At 34.4% G+C, this 17,570-nt stretch overlaps 1 protein-coding gene across 2 annotated transcripts in view; it reads left to right on the top strand.

Moving 5' to 3' along the window:
• The window catches only part of LOC136041011 (sodium- and chloride-dependent glycine transporter 1-like), a 76,100-nt gene that overhangs the window by 45,908 nt on the left and 12,622 nt on the right, over positions 1-17,570 (top strand). For both annotated transcript variants that reach the window (XM_065725514.1, XM_065725522.1), the window contains exons 8-12: positions 3,736-3,964; positions 8,088-8,274; positions 9,510-9,634; positions 13,595-13,737; positions 13,851-14,151. In XM_065725514.1, the coding sequence (XP_065581586.1) occupies positions 3,736-3,964; positions 8,088-8,274; positions 9,510-9,634; positions 13,595-13,737; positions 13,851-14,151 (985 nt within the window). The remainder of the gene's footprint in view (positions 1-3,735; positions 3,965-8,087; positions 8,275-9,509; positions 9,635-13,594; positions 13,738-13,850; positions 14,152-17,570) is intronic.

The raw sequence follows: 17,570 nt of genomic DNA, 5'->3' as shown, positions 1-17,570 counted from the left end.
ATCCTAACTGTATCAAATCCATGAGTGGATACGATTTCCTTCTCGGACAGTTTACACCCTGTTGTCTGATCTATATTTTATGAAAAGCTCAAAATAAATTTAAAATTTTATTTTGAGTGTTGTTTGCCTTCAAAAAAAAGAAAAAATTAATTTGTTTAAAGTATTTTTTAACGTTTATAATAGTTTGATAAAATTAATTTGTCACCCTCATTACATAGCTAATGAACAGATCACGTATATTTGTATATTTGGATGTAATCAAGTGGACACTCGTCTGAAAACATGGGGGTAGTGGCATGGTAACTGAGATAGCCTTCTTTTTAGCATAGTTTCTGTTGAAGCCATAGAAATATTAGATTTATATATAGTCACAAAGTTATATTTTTCTCATTATTGGATTTTCCCCCTTTACTGACATAAAAGTGCTTTTAATAATTAGTTAAACTAGATTAGCATCAATCTAGTGAACCTCTTTGGTAAACGAAAAAAAATCTAAGTCTCGTAAAACCCCTGCAAATTTGCTTTGAATTTTACCTTCTATTTCAGTATTTGAAGCTGATATCAATCTTTACTAATGTCTAATTACTGTTTCAAGACTATAAGGCCGGGGAGACGGATTGTTTACCGAACTAAAGAGGGCCGTATTATAGCAAAACCTGAGTAATATTACAGTAAATTTGGAACTGAATGTCCGTTGAAGAGGTTTGCAGTGATTTTATATAATTTGCAATCCTTAATAAAGGGCTGAAAATTTTGTTAATTTGTGCATACTTTGTTGATTTAGAATTTGTTTTAAGAAATGTTAGTTTTCTTCGAAATTAGTAAAGTCATCCTTTGTACAGCATATAAGTGAACTTATCTCAAATCATTTAAACAAAGGGGTGTATCTCCCCTGTCCTTTGATATCTGCATGACCTTTCAAAACCTTGAATTGTAATCTTTGGACTTATGCCCTAGTTTCTATTTTCTATTTATATTTTCCATTCATGCTTCTTGACCTATAATTCTTTTAAACTTATCTTTTCTATTCTATTTCGATTGAAAGCTTTTAATTTATAAATAGACATTCGGAATGTTCTTTCATCATTGTCGCGCCTGTTTCCATAAAATGAGTATTTCCAAGTAGCATAAAATAGGCTCCATGTTTGGCTGATTCTTTTTTGGTGTGAGGCCAGTTTGAGTCATAAATCAATTCTGTCGATTTGGTGTTTCGAAACTACAAAATAAATGCAGTTATATTTTACCATAAAGGAGTCGCTATTATAAATAATTATTGATCGTACCAGGAAAGACATGGAATGTGAGAGAAAGAAACTGAATCAAGGACAAAATTGGAAAAACTGTCATGAACACAAATTTGTATTACTCTTTTCTGGGATCTTATTACGTAGATGACTAGCAATACAATTGTGGGAAAGGGGATAAAAACGTCCAAATCATGATTTTGTTAGAGAAAATCTTAGAAATTCAAATTAATTTTTCTTGTACATTTTTTGGATCATCCTAGTATAACTAAGTCTATTTTCAATTGAAGAAGATGCACAATATGTGAATCAATGTTTCACTTTCCAGTGTGAGGGCTGGAGAGTTTTGAGCTTGATCAAACCCCATGTGTTTATGCTAATAGGAAAACACAATGCATTGCGTCAAACTATTTCAAGTCCCTTTTAGGAAGGTCGTGAGGTGGAATTATTGACATCGGGCCGTGTCACGAAAGTAGTTATGTCCCCTATATCCTAAATCTTCTCCTTAAAAGCTCCCTTGTTAGAGTGAATCAATCTTCTTGCTTTGGGTTTAAGCATAGTTCAACCATATATGCGGGTATTCCAACATAAAGCTTTAGCTTGTATCATCAAATAATTTCCTTTGTCAAGATTTATCATTAATTATTTTTTATTATTTTATTCAAAACAGGAGAAAGTCATAGGCTTGTCGCAATACAAATGCAAGAAATGACTGCTCAACAGCAACACTACAAAACACAAAACAAAAAATATTCTTCAGTAAAAACAACTATACAACTAACTGTATTACAGAAACTGTTTTTCAAAGAACCCAGTTTCAGCGAGAACACTCTTAAATGTTTGTACTTTTTGTGCAGAAACTACGGTATCAGGTAAACTATTCCAAAGTTCTATATTGACCTATTTTCTTGTGCACTTGTGGCTGATACAGTTTATACAAGTTTTATCGAGTGGCTGAGTAATGACTAAGCTTGAAGAAATCAGCCCAGTCCACATTATCAACACCCTTCATAATACGGAACGTATTGATCTGGTTAATCATGTCCCGTCGAACCTGCTGGGAAGGAAGACCCTAACATTGCAGTCGACGCTGATACGTTAAATGACTCAAATATGGCACAAATTTTGATACCCGATGTTGAACCTTTTCAATTTGCTGCGAGTCATGTTTCCATGTTGTATACAACACATAGGAACAATATTCTACCACCGGGCGTACTATTGTCTTGTATAGTGTCATATAAGTTTGAAGGTTAAATTTCCTGGAACTTCTCTTAATTTGAAGCAGACTATAATTAGCATTTTGCAAGATTATTGACACATGCTTGTGAAACTTCAACTGGTTATCAAAGTGAATACCTAAATCCTTTGCTGAACCCGCAGATGAAATATCACCAAAAAAATAATGATAAGTCGAGCTTTTCGAAAAGTAATTAAGTACGAAACATTTTTGATGGTTTACAAACATGAATTTCGATTTGATTTACACCAATCATTTAGGGCGTTCAGATCCTCTTGAATAAGGGTGACGTCTACCGGGGAGGTAATACTTTTATACAGTTTTACATCGTCTGCAAACAGTTTGACAGTGGAGCGACAAATTACTTCAGGCAAATCATTGACAAACAAACAAAATAACACTGGGCCCAAACAACTGCCTTGTAGCACACCACTCAAAATCGGGCTCTCACTTGAAAATTCACTACCGACTATAACTTGCTGGGAACGGCCTGATAAGTAATCTGTAATCCACGCTAAAGTTTTACTGTCTAGCTTATACTTTTCACATTTTTTAAGCAACAAACTAACTGAAACTTTGTCAAACGCTTTACTAAAGTCAATGTACAAGCAATCAGACTTTAATAAACCGAAATCAGCCATATATCATTAATGATTCTGTTCTGTCAAGATTGTCACTAAAATTTTTGAGGTTGAGTTTGTGAACGTTCTTGAAACATTGGCAGTCAATATGAGTCACCCTTCTGCTAGTTGGTGGTTCAAGGTTCCACGGTAGAGGGAGTGAATTTTATTGGATTCTGAAGCTACTTCCCTGCACTTTCGTTTTCAGTTTATTAAGTGGTAGATCACGAATTCCTTCAACTATTTCCCTTTTTATTCAAAGATTAACTACCTCTGATTCAGGTCAGCCTGAATAATATTTATCTGCAGATTCAGCAAAGTAATTATTAAAACTTTTTCAAACAACTAAGCATTTAACATTTTGATTTATTTTTTTTTTAGTTTTGATCCAACCCATGCTGTAAGAATGTTGTTTTATTTAATGTCAAAAGAATATAGGAAGTATCCTGTTTCTGTCTAGAAAGAAGGTTAGATATATTGTAAGATAATAACCGCTAAGGGTAACTGAACAGACACAAAGAATGAAGGGCAACAAGGGATATAATCACTTTTTAGGGGTACAAAATAGTACGCTTAGAGGCTACAGAACGCAAAGGAGATGTTCCTTCAATAACCAGACTTATTCTTATAGGTCTGGGGTGATGCTGCGATGCAGATTTTCTTTGCCTTGTCGCCATGTTGGGGAGGTTTGATTACGCTGGCCAGCTATAACACGTTTCACAACAATTGCTTTAGAGACTCTTTGATTGTGGCCACTGGTAACATTCTGACTGCATTTTTCGCTGGATTTGTCATCTTTGGTATCATGGGATTTATGGCTCATGAGCTTGGAAAGCCTGTTGAAAGTGTTGCCACTGAAGGTAAGTGGTCTATTAATCGTGTTGTTCATTTTTAGTCTCATTTATGTTTGGGAAGCTGCTAGTGTATACAGGGAAGCCTAATTTTTGATTATTTAAATTTACAAGGACTTTCTTTTTAGTAAATAGTATACTCATCTATATATTCAAGAGCTGTGGCTAGTGCTGCTTTCTTTGCATTTGAGCTCTACCCCACTCCGCATTCATTCACCTTTTCAAGCGACAAATGTATGTCAAATATTTTTTTTATACATCGAATTTTTACAATGAGTGCCACAATTAAAAATCCCCGCAAGAAAGATCATAACGACTTAAATTTTATTACCATTTTTATCAGGCCGGTTATGGTTTCGATGAACTTTACGCTATTGCATAATTAATGCATGAAGATAATGACATAGGCCACAAGAAACGTCAACGATCTTCGGGAAAAATTGACTTTCAAAGTTTCTTCTTCATGAATACGCTCTGAGCCCACTCTCGACGTATTGTGCTAAAAATAAAAATGAATAATGACTGGTTTTAGAAGAGAGATGTTTGAGCATCCACTCTACGGTTCAGGTTTTGTACTAGGCAACTTCCAGATGTTGCCTCACTCTGAGACTTATCCTGTAGGAGTTTGACAAGGCCGCAGGTCTAGAGACAGGATTAAATGAGAGGTCTAAGTTTCACATGGTAAGCATCTAGAAATATTGAATTAATAAGCTTGCACTGTTGTGACAAGCGTCTCAATTGATTCAGATATTACGTTGAGATTTACTTTGAGAGTGTGGCTTTCAAATTTACTACTACGACTAATAATAATAACTCACTACAGCACCAAACCGCCTGAGGCCAACACAGCTACGCACGCTCCTCCTCCGACATAATCTATTCAAGGCCTCCCTCTTTACACCCTCCCAGGAAGTTCCCATTTCCTTTAAATCTTTATTTATGACATCCTCCCAACCCAGACGAGGACGACCTGCTTTTCATGTAGCCCCAGACGGTTGGCCAAAAAGGACAATTTTTGGCAATCTGTCATCTTTCATCCGCAGAACGTGGCCTAGCCATCTCAATTTTACTTTCATTATAGCACTAGGATTGAACCACATTTTTGTACAACCTACTGTTTGAAATACAGTCAGTCAGCCGGATACCCAGAACAATTCGTAGGCAATTTCTCTGGAAAACATCTAGTAAATTTTCGTCCGCTTTTCGGAGCGTTCATGCTTCAGAGCCATATTTGACCACTGTCATCACCGTGGCTTCCAATATTCTAATCTTGTTTTGCTGACTTATCTTCCTATTCCTCTAAACTTTTTTTTAACTGTGAAAAGAACACCCTGAGCCGTAGCTATTCTACTTTTAACATCTTCACTGCTCCCACCGTCTTTACTAATAATACTACAAGGTAAGTGAAGCTGACCACCTGATCAATCTTTTCATTTTCCAGCCTCACCTTTTCATCTTCACTTATTCCTAGCCTTAGTGACTTCTTAACACTAATTTCTTCTTAATATTAATCTTTAAACCTATTCTAGCACCCTGAACTCGCAAAACCTCAAAAAATTCATTCATTTTGCTCACACTTTCGTCTAATATGCTTAAATCATCAGCATAATCTAAGTCCAGGAGCGTTTTTCCTCCCCATTTGATTCCGTGGTCTCCAATTACCTTTCCTGTGCTCCTTAAGACAAAGTCTATCAAAATGATCCATATAAAGGGGGATAGAACACAATCCTGCTTAACTCCTGATTTAATACAAAACCAGTTGCTAACCTCATTTCCTACCTTCACCGCAGCAGTATTATTCTCGTACATAGCACAAATCACTTTAATGAATTTGTCTGGCATAACATATAAGGATAAAACCTTTGCTAACGCTCTTCTATCAACAGAATCGAAAGCTTGCTCATAATCGACAAAACTGAGGACCAAAGGTCTTCGGCAATGAAGGGACCTCTCAATTATTAACCTAAGGGTGAAAGCTTGGTCGAAACATCTTCTACCTTTTCTAAAACCGCACTGTTCTTCCCTTGAAATTTTGTCTACAGCGTCTCCCAGTCTAAAAAGTATCATATTACTAAGTAATTTGCTACCCACAGAGACCAGACTAATGCCTCGATAATTACTACCCTCACTTTGTCACCTTTCTTATACAGTGGTGTAATTAAGGTTTTCCTAAAATTATTAGGTGTTTCCCCTTTTCCGAAAATCATATTCATAATCTTCAGTAGCTTATTTCTAACCTCAGAGCCACCATATTTAAGAAACTCATTTATCACATCTTCAGCACCTGCAGCCTAATTATTTTTTAATCCTTTTAGTACTGTCGCTAATTCTTCCTCACAAAACAAATCTTCCTTCACATCCAAGGTATCACAATATTTTTCATTTTCATCTATATCTTTTCCTGTAACTGTATCTCGGTTTTGCACATTCTTTCAAATCGATATAAGAAAATTTACTCTTTTTTTAATTTTTTCTAATAACGAAGTTAAATCTTCGCTTCCGAATAACCTGGAGCCTAACCACTGAGTTAACCTCTTTGATTAAGTCATTCTTAACCTTGGAGGAAAAATAGAACTGGCAAGTAATAGGAATAGCAACAATTAATTGTTTCGCATAGGAATTACACATAACCGCCAAAACTAGGAGCATAGCTTTTTTCTTACTGATAAAATTGTTCTTATTATATAAAAAAAATATCTTAAGCTGAAAATCTTGCAAGTATGCTATTATGAAAAGTAAAAAATGAATATTGTCTGCATATTTTTGTGGCACTTGGTATTTACCAAGTTACATATAGCGATCGCAATTTCTGTCGGTATGTCTGTTGGTTTGCCCCGGTTTTGCTAGTTTGGGCACTTCCAGATAAGCTAGGACGATGAAAATTGGCAGGCGTATCAGGGACCAGACCGGATTAAATTAGAAATAGGTGTTCCTCAATTTGAGCATCTTGGTGGAGCGAGCGAACAAGATAGTTGAGAAGAATTTTATTTGCCAATAAAACCAATGATTGTTCTTTTAAGTTTGGCTTGTGGTCTATGGGTATGTTTCTCGCTTAGGGTGCGAGAAGTCTCAGGTTCGAATCCGGGACTACCCCAATTTTTACATGAAGAAGATCCGAAACTAGATACGTGATCAATATAGCGGTCGCTGAAAGTTGGCAGGCATATCAGGGACCCTACCAGATTAAATTAGAAATGGTCGCTTCCCCGATTTGACCATCTGGGGGGGGGGGGGTAGAAGGACGGTTAATTCGGAAAAATTACAAAAAATGAGGCATTTTTAACTTACGAACAGGTTATTGGATCTTAATGAAATTTGATATTAAGAAGGATCTTTTGTCTCAGAGCTCTTATTTTAAATCCCGACCGGATCCGGTGACATTGGGGGGAATAGGAGAGGGAAACCGAAAATCTAGGAAAACATTTAGAGTGGAAGGATCGGGATGAAACTTGGTGGGAAGAAGCTCTTGGCTCTTCCGACCTCGTAACAACTCCCATCTGAGCTCTTGCCTCTTTTTTGACCAAAAAATCCTCACTACAAAATAGACTAGAGATAAAATGTCCCATGAAAAGCATCTGTGTCTGGCATGTAACATACTTGCCCGTGTTTTTGTTTAACACCTTTGGAAAAACTGAATTTTCAAAAAACTTATGCAAGTTTCTATCTTTTGACGCAAACATGTTCTATGCAAAGTAACCCTTGCTAACCTAGGCCATTGAAATCAAGATTTTGTTGTAATTCATTGCATTTCTTCATTCCCCTTTGCTCACTCTTGTTAAGACAGTTGTTCAACGGTAGAATTTTTCCAATTTGAATTTTCAACAAGAACTTTATGGCTGCCGTCTTTGCAATTATTCAAGCTTTTCCAGATTAAAAAAGAAATTGTGCTCCAAGCAACAATGACGACGAAAAAACGGAAATTTTAGAGTTAAGATCTCCGAGATAGAATAGTGTACAAAAGACAAACCTTGTTGACAATTTGCTTATAATGTGCCAAATGTTTGACTGGGACTTTCAGTAAATGAAATACCGAAAGCTTGATAATTGTGTCGTTGAAATTTGTGCATAGATTTTTAATAATGACTAAGATGGCAGTAAATTCTCATTCTAATCCAAAATCATCTTTTATCAGGTGCTGGTTTAGCGTTCATTGCTTATCCTGAAGCTGTTTCACGTTTACCTTTTGCTCCTATTTGGTCCATCCTCTTCTTTGTCATGCTCCTCACCTTGGGTCTCGGCACTCAATTTACACTTTTGGAAACTGTTGTCACAACAATTGTTGATTCCTGGCCCGACAAACTTCGTGGAAGAAATCATAAGTGAGTATTGAGAATAAAAGCTATAGTGTCTGTCATTTTCATTTATTTTTCTTTGTATGTTCAATCAAGTATATTCGTTAGTAGAAAAATGAAATTTGATTTATAAACGATTCAACTACTAAGATCATAAAATGTATAATAAGTGTGTGGAATGGATGACTCTACTTAAATCCTTGGATACAAATGTTTGGAGTTTCTTGACATGGATTTTTTTAGGATCAGGATGAGAGAATTCTATCAAGTTAGTTACTTACTCTTTTTCCACAGATCTTATCTGGTTTTGTGTTTTTCCAATTACATTTCTTTAAAAAATATCGCAAACGATAGTAACAATTGCCACAGTCTCTGGCACTTGCGCAGCTCTTTTATTTTCTTAATGTTGAATAATCCGCTCTTTCTTTCCTCCAAGGCTTTAGTTTGAATCAATCTTCAGTTGTTTTTTTTTTAATATTGGTGTTAAGTTCTTGGACTTTCATTGGTACTTTTCATGGCACTATCAAGGTTCACCAGAAAATTCTCGACTGTAAAATACTAGACGGTAGATTTAAAAAAAAAGTTTTATAAGCTTTGTTTTTTGGGCTACTATGGAACGTGACCCGTTCCTTACTAGGTTTCAGATACTGTTACAACCATGATGACACTCTTGCTAATGGTAAACTTTGGAGTCTTTTATTATATCCAATATTACATTAAATGATATTACTAAATAATATTGACGTATTAACTGTAATATTATTTCACAAATAATAAAATTTAAGAATAATAAAGATCAAGTGAAAACCTTGGCTGTACCTTCTTTTTTTTGTATTCAGACTAACTTTCTTAAATTTTCCTCCATTATTAAGGGCTTACTGCTTTCCGTGTTAGAATAGTCAACACTAGAGGGATGTAAACTCACCCTGAGTGTTTTGATGAGGTCTAAACCTCTTCCCTGGAATATAAAATATCTTAATCTTTGAGCCAATTCTTTAAACTGAAAATCCTAAAATTAATAAAAAATATGTAAGTACTTCAAATATATTGGAAGAGATTACAGTTTTCATTTGCATGTTATATGTAGGTGGGATGCAGCCCTCGTTTTGCTTTGCTTTGTCTTTTTTTTTTAATCTAGCCCTCCACGTGCTTTCTGCAAAAGTGTTTGTACGTGATTAAACATTAATTTGGTGGTTTATTGCTACTGTAATTAGCTATTTCTCCCTGGTGTAACGAGTTGTAATGTTTCTATTCTTTTGCAGATGGGTGGTCCTTGGAGCGTCGTGTGTTATGTTTCTTCTCGGTTTGACAATGTGCACCAGGAATGGCATGTATGTACTTCAACTGCTGGATAATCATGCCGCTACTTTTTCTGCTTTGATAGTCGGTAAGCGTCTATTAGGAGGTTTTATCTCTTTTATGTGTTGCAGTTAATGAACTCCATAGCTATTTCCCACTATTGACAAAATAGAGCCGTTTACATCCCCAAGTTTTCTAACTTCATCTTGGCACATAACTTTTCAGAATGATCAATGGTGCCGCAGATAGGGCTATGTCATACTATTAAAAGCGAATTAATGGGCCAGTAATTGCATTTTTTATGGACTTCATTAGATAAGCTCCAAATACTCTCAACATTAAAAACAAGAAAATGTCTCGTATACAATATTCAGAACTAAAATCATTTATTATTTGTCACATTTTTGTGCTCTTTGTTCTAAGGGTCTTTGACAAGTAAATTACTCGTTTACAGCTCCTTCAAGGGATAACTTTGAGGCATTTAAAAAAAAAAACTTCAAAAATGTATGAAAAGTTTATTTGTATGCATTCTTGTCTCGTTTTTGACGAGTCGAACAGTTAGGTTAGTTTAGGTTAGGCTAGGTTAGTTTAGTTAAGTCACCGGCGAATGTTCGAAATTCCTTTTCTCTGTTTGGATTCAATTAGCTTCGCGAGTCAGCCTTTTCAGTCTAATACAAGCTATGATGGTAAAAGATACAGAGATGAAGAAGAGAGGCGGTTATCCTTTCGAAATATTCGCTTTGTGTGTTTTTTCAGTATTCTCGTTTGGCCTGAAAACCCCTATTTTCGATCGTTTTCATTCTTTATTTTATATATATATATATATATATATATATATATATATATATATATATATATATATTATTTATATATATATATATATATATATATATATATATATATATATATATATATATATATATATATATATATATATATATATATATATATATATAATATATTATATATATTACTAGCTGTTGGGGTGGCGCTTCGCGCCACCCCAACACCTAGTTGGTGGGGGCGCTTCGCGCCCCCCCCAAGCCCCCCCGCGCGCGTAAGTCGTTACGCGCCATTGTAGTTGTGTCCCTATGTCCCACCTGTGAATATAGATATATATATATATATATGGTTTTAACTACGTAAAACTTGCGAATATACAACATTCTTTGCTGTCCCATTGTCTTTGCATATAAATAGATTGTCAGGTTATCCCCCTGTTTCCCCCGGTGTCCCCGTTGTAGTTGTGTCCCTGTGTCCCGGTCGTTATTTATATTCCCTGTGTCCCGGTCGTCATTTGTATCCCGGTGTACCGGTCTGTATATACATTCGTTTTTTAGTTTTGTTTTTCTCCTTTATTTTTTTCCTTTTTTTTTCTTTTTTAGTTTATTTAGATTTTTAGATTTTTTAGTTTTTTTATTAGTTTTTAGTTTTTTTTTCTTTTTAGTTTTTTTGTAGTTTTTACCTTCTTTTTAGTTTTGTTAATTTTTTTTTTTACTTGTGTCCTGGTCGTCATTTATACTCCCTGTGTCCCGGTGCTTTGTTGATTGCTAATCGAACATTCCTTTTGTCCTGGTCGCTTTCTCTTTGAGTGTCGTCATTTATTTTTTTCTTTTTTAGTTCTTTTAGTTTTTACCTTTTTTAGTTTTTTTTTAGTTTTTAGTTTTTTTAGTTTTTTACCTTTTTTTAGTTTTTTTAGTTTTTTAGCTTTTTTATTTTTTTTATTAGTTTTTAGTTTTTTTGTAGTTTTTGCCTTTTTTTTTAGTTTTTTGTCCTGGTCGCTTTCTCTTTGAGTGTCGTCATTTATTAGTTTTTTCCTTTTTTTTTTTAGTTTTTTATTGGTTTTTACCTTTATTTTAGCTTATTTTTCAGTTTTTTCCTTTTTTTTAGTTTTTTTTTATTTTTTATTTTTTTTAGTTTTTTACCTTTTTTTAGTTTTTTTAGTTTTTTTAGTTTTTTAGCTTTTTTACTTTTTTTATTAGTTTTTAGTTTTTTTTTGTAGTTTTTGCCTTTTTTTAGTTTTTTCAGTTTTTTTTTTAGTTTTTTATTGGTTTTTACCTTTATAGTTTTTTTAGTTTTTTAGCTTTTTTATTTTTTTTATTAGTTTTTAGTTTTTTTTGTAGTTTTTGCCTTTTTTTAGTTTTTTCAGTTTTGACGTCACCTAATCCAGTTTTTTCAGGTGACGTCACCTGACACATCCATCCACACATCCATCCACACATCCACAGACAGACAACTTATTTTTATATATATAGATATATATTCAGGATTTTTGTTGGGGTTAGGGTGGGGGGGTACTAAAAACTTCAAAAATGTATGAAATATTTATTTGTATGCATTCTTGTCTCGTTTTTGACGAATCGAACAAAAATTTGGGGAGGGGGGTTCAGGGTTTGATGCGAAACCCTTAAAACTTATGATATTTTAATGACTAAAGTATACCGTTCAAGATTAAACGTTTCAGGTATTTCAACTTTAATATTTCATCACGATGCGCTTAAAGATCGTATTTGGCATGTTCACACTTGCGAAATGATGGCTAAAAAGAGTGCTAAACTTCTCTTAAAGAGAGGATCAGCAGGACATTATAGGCTCAGTAACATTTTGATCCTTTTCATCCACATTGTCCTGTTGATTCAGTCTTTGAGAGAAGCTCAGTAAACAGTCTTAGCAATTATGTCAGAAGCGTGAAAACGTCAGATACGACCTCTAGGCGCGACCGCGACAGTTTTTACGATCGATAAAACGTAAAGCGTTGTCAATAGCAAATTTTACAGAAATATTACATCCTTTTTTTCTTAATTATACAGGAAATAGCTTCTAGAACCTCCTGTAACAAAAAAAAAAAAAAAAACGCCCAAGAAAGTTTTTGACGCTTCCTTTTTGCAGCCATCCAGGACCAAATTATAAATTTGATAACGTGAGTGGCCATCATTCGGGTGTATGGTCAAAAGGGATGTAAAAATATACAATTAAAAGGAAATGTATTGTACCTGTAACTTGATGGTATCATAACTGAAACATAGATTAATAAGTATACAGATGGGACCAGGGTCGTTACTAGCCGAAATGTTCGGGGGGGGGGGGGGGGGGAGGAGCAAGAGATTTTTCCGACTGGCTGGTCATTTTTACTGGCTGTTTTTGTCAAAAATTAGCTTAATGTCCATTTCGAGTATAATACGTAAAATCACTGCGCGAGTCAGTAAAACCGCTGCATTTACCAACCGAGATTCAGATTTAGGTCATGTCATGTCATTATTTTAATGTTGTTTATTTGACGAAATGGAAAATTGCGGCACCATCTGTAAAATCACGGCAGGAGTCGGTAAAACTGCTGCGTTTACCGACCAAATTCAAAATTTCTTTAATTGACATGTCAGTATTTTCGTGTTCTTTATTGAACCGAACAAAGAATTTTAGTGTTGTCGGAAAAATCATGGTGCGAAGTGCCACAATTTGACCGACTTCTTTTTTTACCGAGTGACCAAAAACATGGGGGGGGGTCCCCCTCATACGAGACAGGTCTGGATGGGACAGTGCTTATGTTTTGCCTGGATCTTTGTTGAACCCATAAGTACAATATTATTTTGGCTTTTGTTTACAATGTCTCGATTCTTTTGAATGCGAAGAAACTCGACCATCTTTCACTATTTTAGAAAATACAAACTATCATTATATATCGTTTGTCTGATGTTGAGTAAAATTTTATGCTGGCTCATCTTGATCTATGCTTTAGGACTTGAAGTTACGAAAGTAGAATTTCACAGAAGTTCATTATCGCAATTCAGTAGATACGGTAAATAAAATACATACAGTCGAAAGGTATTCATACCCCTGTATAAGCTCAAGCTTGTTACTTAAGTGGTATTCTAAGTTGAATGGCTTGCTTTCGGATGCAATAAAGGAGAAAAGCAGAAAGGTAGGAGCAATTTTCTGTCGGAGCTCAGGGTCTTTTATTGAAGTCGAAATCGTAATTGGCATGATTTTGTTCTTTAGAGTAACTTGTAGTATGTTCTTTCTGATTTAAAGAGAAATTGGTTTCTTTTAGGGTTATGCGAAATCTTTGTCATCCACTACCTGTATGGCGTCGACAGATTTTTGAATGATATCAAAGTGATGTTGAAACGGTATCCTCCTACGTATGGACTCTGGTATTTCATGTGGAAATATTTAACTCCTGTTGTTATAATCGTAAGTATTAGTGGAGAATGTTGATACAAGATTTGCACGAGTCTCATGTTACTGTGCCTCAGTTTTAACGCGTCTCAAGTAAGCACACATAGTTATCATCCTTTTTTTTTCAGGGTCTATTCATTTTTTGCACAGTCGACTTTGCACCTTCATCATACGCTGATGTCGTTTTCCCTGGATATGTCAACGCTATTGGCTGGGTGATATCTGCAGTTCCAATTTCGCTCATTCCCATCGTCGCAATTATGAAGATTTCTAAGGCTAAAGGTTCTTTGCGTCAAAGAATTGATTCTCTAATTAAGCCTACACCAGACTGGGGTCCTGCCCTTCATAGGCACAGAGCTGAAGCTGATGTACCCAGACATGTTGATTCTCGTGTACCACTCACTTTAACTGTAGCTTCTAGTATGAATGGTAAGTGCCACTGTTTAGAATAGATTTATACGTTTCAAATCAATACTGTCTTCCTTATTCTGACGAATCAATGAGTATATTAAATGGCTTGTTTTGATAAATAAAAAGCCTCTGAAAAATTTAAGAAATTATCATTTTCTTAGCTGTTAAAGACGGCTTTATCCTTTAAATTGTTCTTTTACTTACCCACAAATTGACAATAGATTCGTTGTTTTTGTTTTTATATTCGTTTCTTTTCTTTTTTTTAAGTCAAAGCTGGTTTCACTTTGAACTTAATTGTTCACTAATGATGCATCCCCTACTTTTTTATTTTAGAAGGTTTTAGAGGAGAATACAATAATATAAGAGCGCCAAACAAATAGTGTATTAAAACTATGGAAAAACTCATTTACGTATTATTGCTCTCTTTTTAAAGTCTTGTTTATAAATGTTTATGGGGTAGGACTTTCTCTTTTTATATCTAATTCCGTTTCTTCGCGACAGATCTAAACTGCGCTGACCACGAAGTAGCACTTCCTTGGCCTACTTCGCTTTTGTTTGCTTAAATTTATTTTAGTGAATGATTTCTATTTTATTTAATTTTTTTTTAATTCCAAAATAGCTTCATCATTTATATCTTCTTCTTTAATATTGTGATGTAGTTCTTAAATATTAACTACAAATCACAATTTATGGATAGGTCTTCTTTTATCATTCTTTTCTTTGGACGTAGATCGCTTCTTTTCTCGAAGAGGTATAATTATTGCATCACATTTTTCTTGCTTTTAAAAGAAATAACTGCTCTTAGAATACTTAGACACACGAAGCGGTATACGTAGAGGTGTCTGTGTTGTTTGTCAGTCAATAAGAAAATGAATATGATAGTTCAATACGAATTTTTATTAAGTAGAAAAATTAAATAATATTAGTAAAAAAAAAAAAGATGAAAACACTGATCTTATTTACATTGAAACCGTAATCTGGGCTGATAAACTCAGCACTTGTGTTCATTATCCGACAGAGAAAAGGTTTTTAAAACTAGCCTGCTAGTCAATAAAATATTACCCCCTCCCCCTCCCTTCCTACATTTTTGTTAAAAACTAATGTATAATTACAGCTCTCTGATTGCATGGAGCTTATAAATCAATTAGTTTAGGCAATGAGGCAAATAACATACTCATGTTCAATAAAAGGCCACTTACGTTAGTTCGATAAGCCAGTTGTAGTTTTTAGGCCAAATATACTTAAAAACTTGCTAAGCAACGCTGTCTCGACTGATTTTGGATTTTAAGCTCTCCAGCTATCTGTGACTCTCATAAGATTATTTCTCTTATTAATTCACTTGAAATAACTACAATTTCAGCCACCAGAATGGTTCATCACAAGCTCTATTTTCTTTAGGGGTAGGGGGGCAATGTGGTCGTATGTATAATAGAGATATTTTTGACCGATAGACAATAAAATAGATATACAGAGATATTTGTTAACAAAGAGTCTATAACATTCTTAGGTTTTCTGTTAGAAAAGTTCTGGGGGATTTGTTAAATGCCTCATTAAAGATAATTCCTATATTTAGTCATTAATGTAACGAAGACTCAAGTAAATGAGAAGGAAAAAAATTATAATTGAAAAAAGCGAAAATAACGACAAACACAACATAACAAATAACAAAATGTACAACAACGATGAATTATTTCAGGACAGTTAAATGATTTACTTAAATGAATTTCTCGGCTCTATATCTAAGAGCCATGATGAGCAAACCATTATAAATGAAAAACAAGACCTGCAATAAAATGGGTGACCATTAAAACTAAAGAAAAATTGAAGCAGTTCTGGTAAATATAAGACCCCAGTTACTCGTCAAAGAGGGATGTGTTTTCATTCTGCTCTAGGTAGCTATATTTTTCGGAACACAAGCCAAGCAATACTTTTTGAAAACACCTCCCACATTTTAATGATTTAGGTTTGAACAAGTTGTTCGACATGCAATAGAAGTTAAACTGCGGTTAAGTAATAATGCTTCTTTAAACAGTGATTTGGGAGAATATTCACTTAATTTAATATACGCAAACTTAATTAAACATGTTTTACAAATTATATTGTAAAGCCAATAGTTAATACCAATTTGTAACGAAACGATCTTTTAGGTTACTACTACTGCTACTATTAACAACTCACCGCAGCACTAAATCGTATTTAAAACATGTTCAGGTTTTTATTATGAATTTAATGAATTCCCTTGTTTCGTGTTTGTTTTTGAGTCCTGGTGGAATTTCCTTTAAGTTATGATGTCAGGAATGTTTTAATTGTTATTTCAGTTTGAATGGTCACGTATTTTATTGCAAGTCTTATTTTGCATTTACCTATGGTTTGCTGATGACGGCTTTTAGGTATAGAGCCGAAACATTTAGGAAAAATTATCTGTCTTGAAATAATTCCTCGTTGTTTTACTTTTTGTAATTTTTATCAAGAAGTGAAGTTGGTGATTATGAGCAGGTTCGCGAAAAAGAAGTTTTACTGCTGTTTTACAATCTTTTATGCTATATTACAAAGCTGTTTGTCCACAGTGAGCAGCCATAACAGATATGTAGTGAAGTATAGCAAAATAAACTATTTACTCTGCTACTAAATGTTTATTGCAGTGAAAAATATGACGTAGATTTTTTTTTCAGAAAACAGCATTTACTTTCTTCTCATCTAAATTTAATAAGAAATTTGTGTTCACTGTACCTATCATTGAAAATATTTAATGGTTAGTTCCACCATAATCTAAAACAAATCAACCCATCGTCTGAACTCCAGTAACGCTGTATCTATTATACAAAACAATGTTGGAGAAGCCATATGCACTGTCCCGGATAGGCCAACATATTCTGGTGATAGATAGTTTTATTCAATCAATACACATTAAAAAAAAACAAAGGACCCAGGATAGATCCTCGGGCTATCCCTCGCTTCATTGCATATTAATGAGATAATGCAGAACCATTCGAAACAATTTGCTTTTAGGTCATGCGAGGGGACTCAAGCCACTGAAGTGTCACACCATTCACACCAACTCCTTTTAGTTGAACATTTTAGAATCTGAAAAACATATTAAACAAAGAGAAGAGAGACATATAAATTAGGGTAAAATAATAATAATAATAATTAATAAAAAAAAAAATTAAACTGGAAATACCAGACGAGAAATTGTCTTTAGAGACAGAAATAGAGGTACATCAGGAGGGGTGGAGTTCCATACCAGAAATGATTGATAAACAAGATACCTCTGAGCTGCTGTTGATGATCGTTTGGGTAAAATAAATCGACAAGAAGAAGTTCGTAAGGAAGAACAGTATCTACCTGAGTCTGTCCGCCAGAAAAACTGCTTCAGATTTGCTATAGCTTTTTGGGATACGAGTTCTGTTTTTGAATTCATCTGATTAACTAATTGC

This window comes from Artemia franciscana, chromosome 2 (assembly GCF_032884065.1).
Source record: "Artemia franciscana chromosome 2, ASM3288406v1, whole genome shotgun sequence".
NCBI lineage: Eukaryota > Metazoa > Arthropoda > Branchiopoda > Anostraca > Artemiidae > Artemia > Artemia franciscana.
Note: the sequence above shows the minus strand (reverse complement) of the source record. Positions and strands in the feature narration are given on the sequence as shown.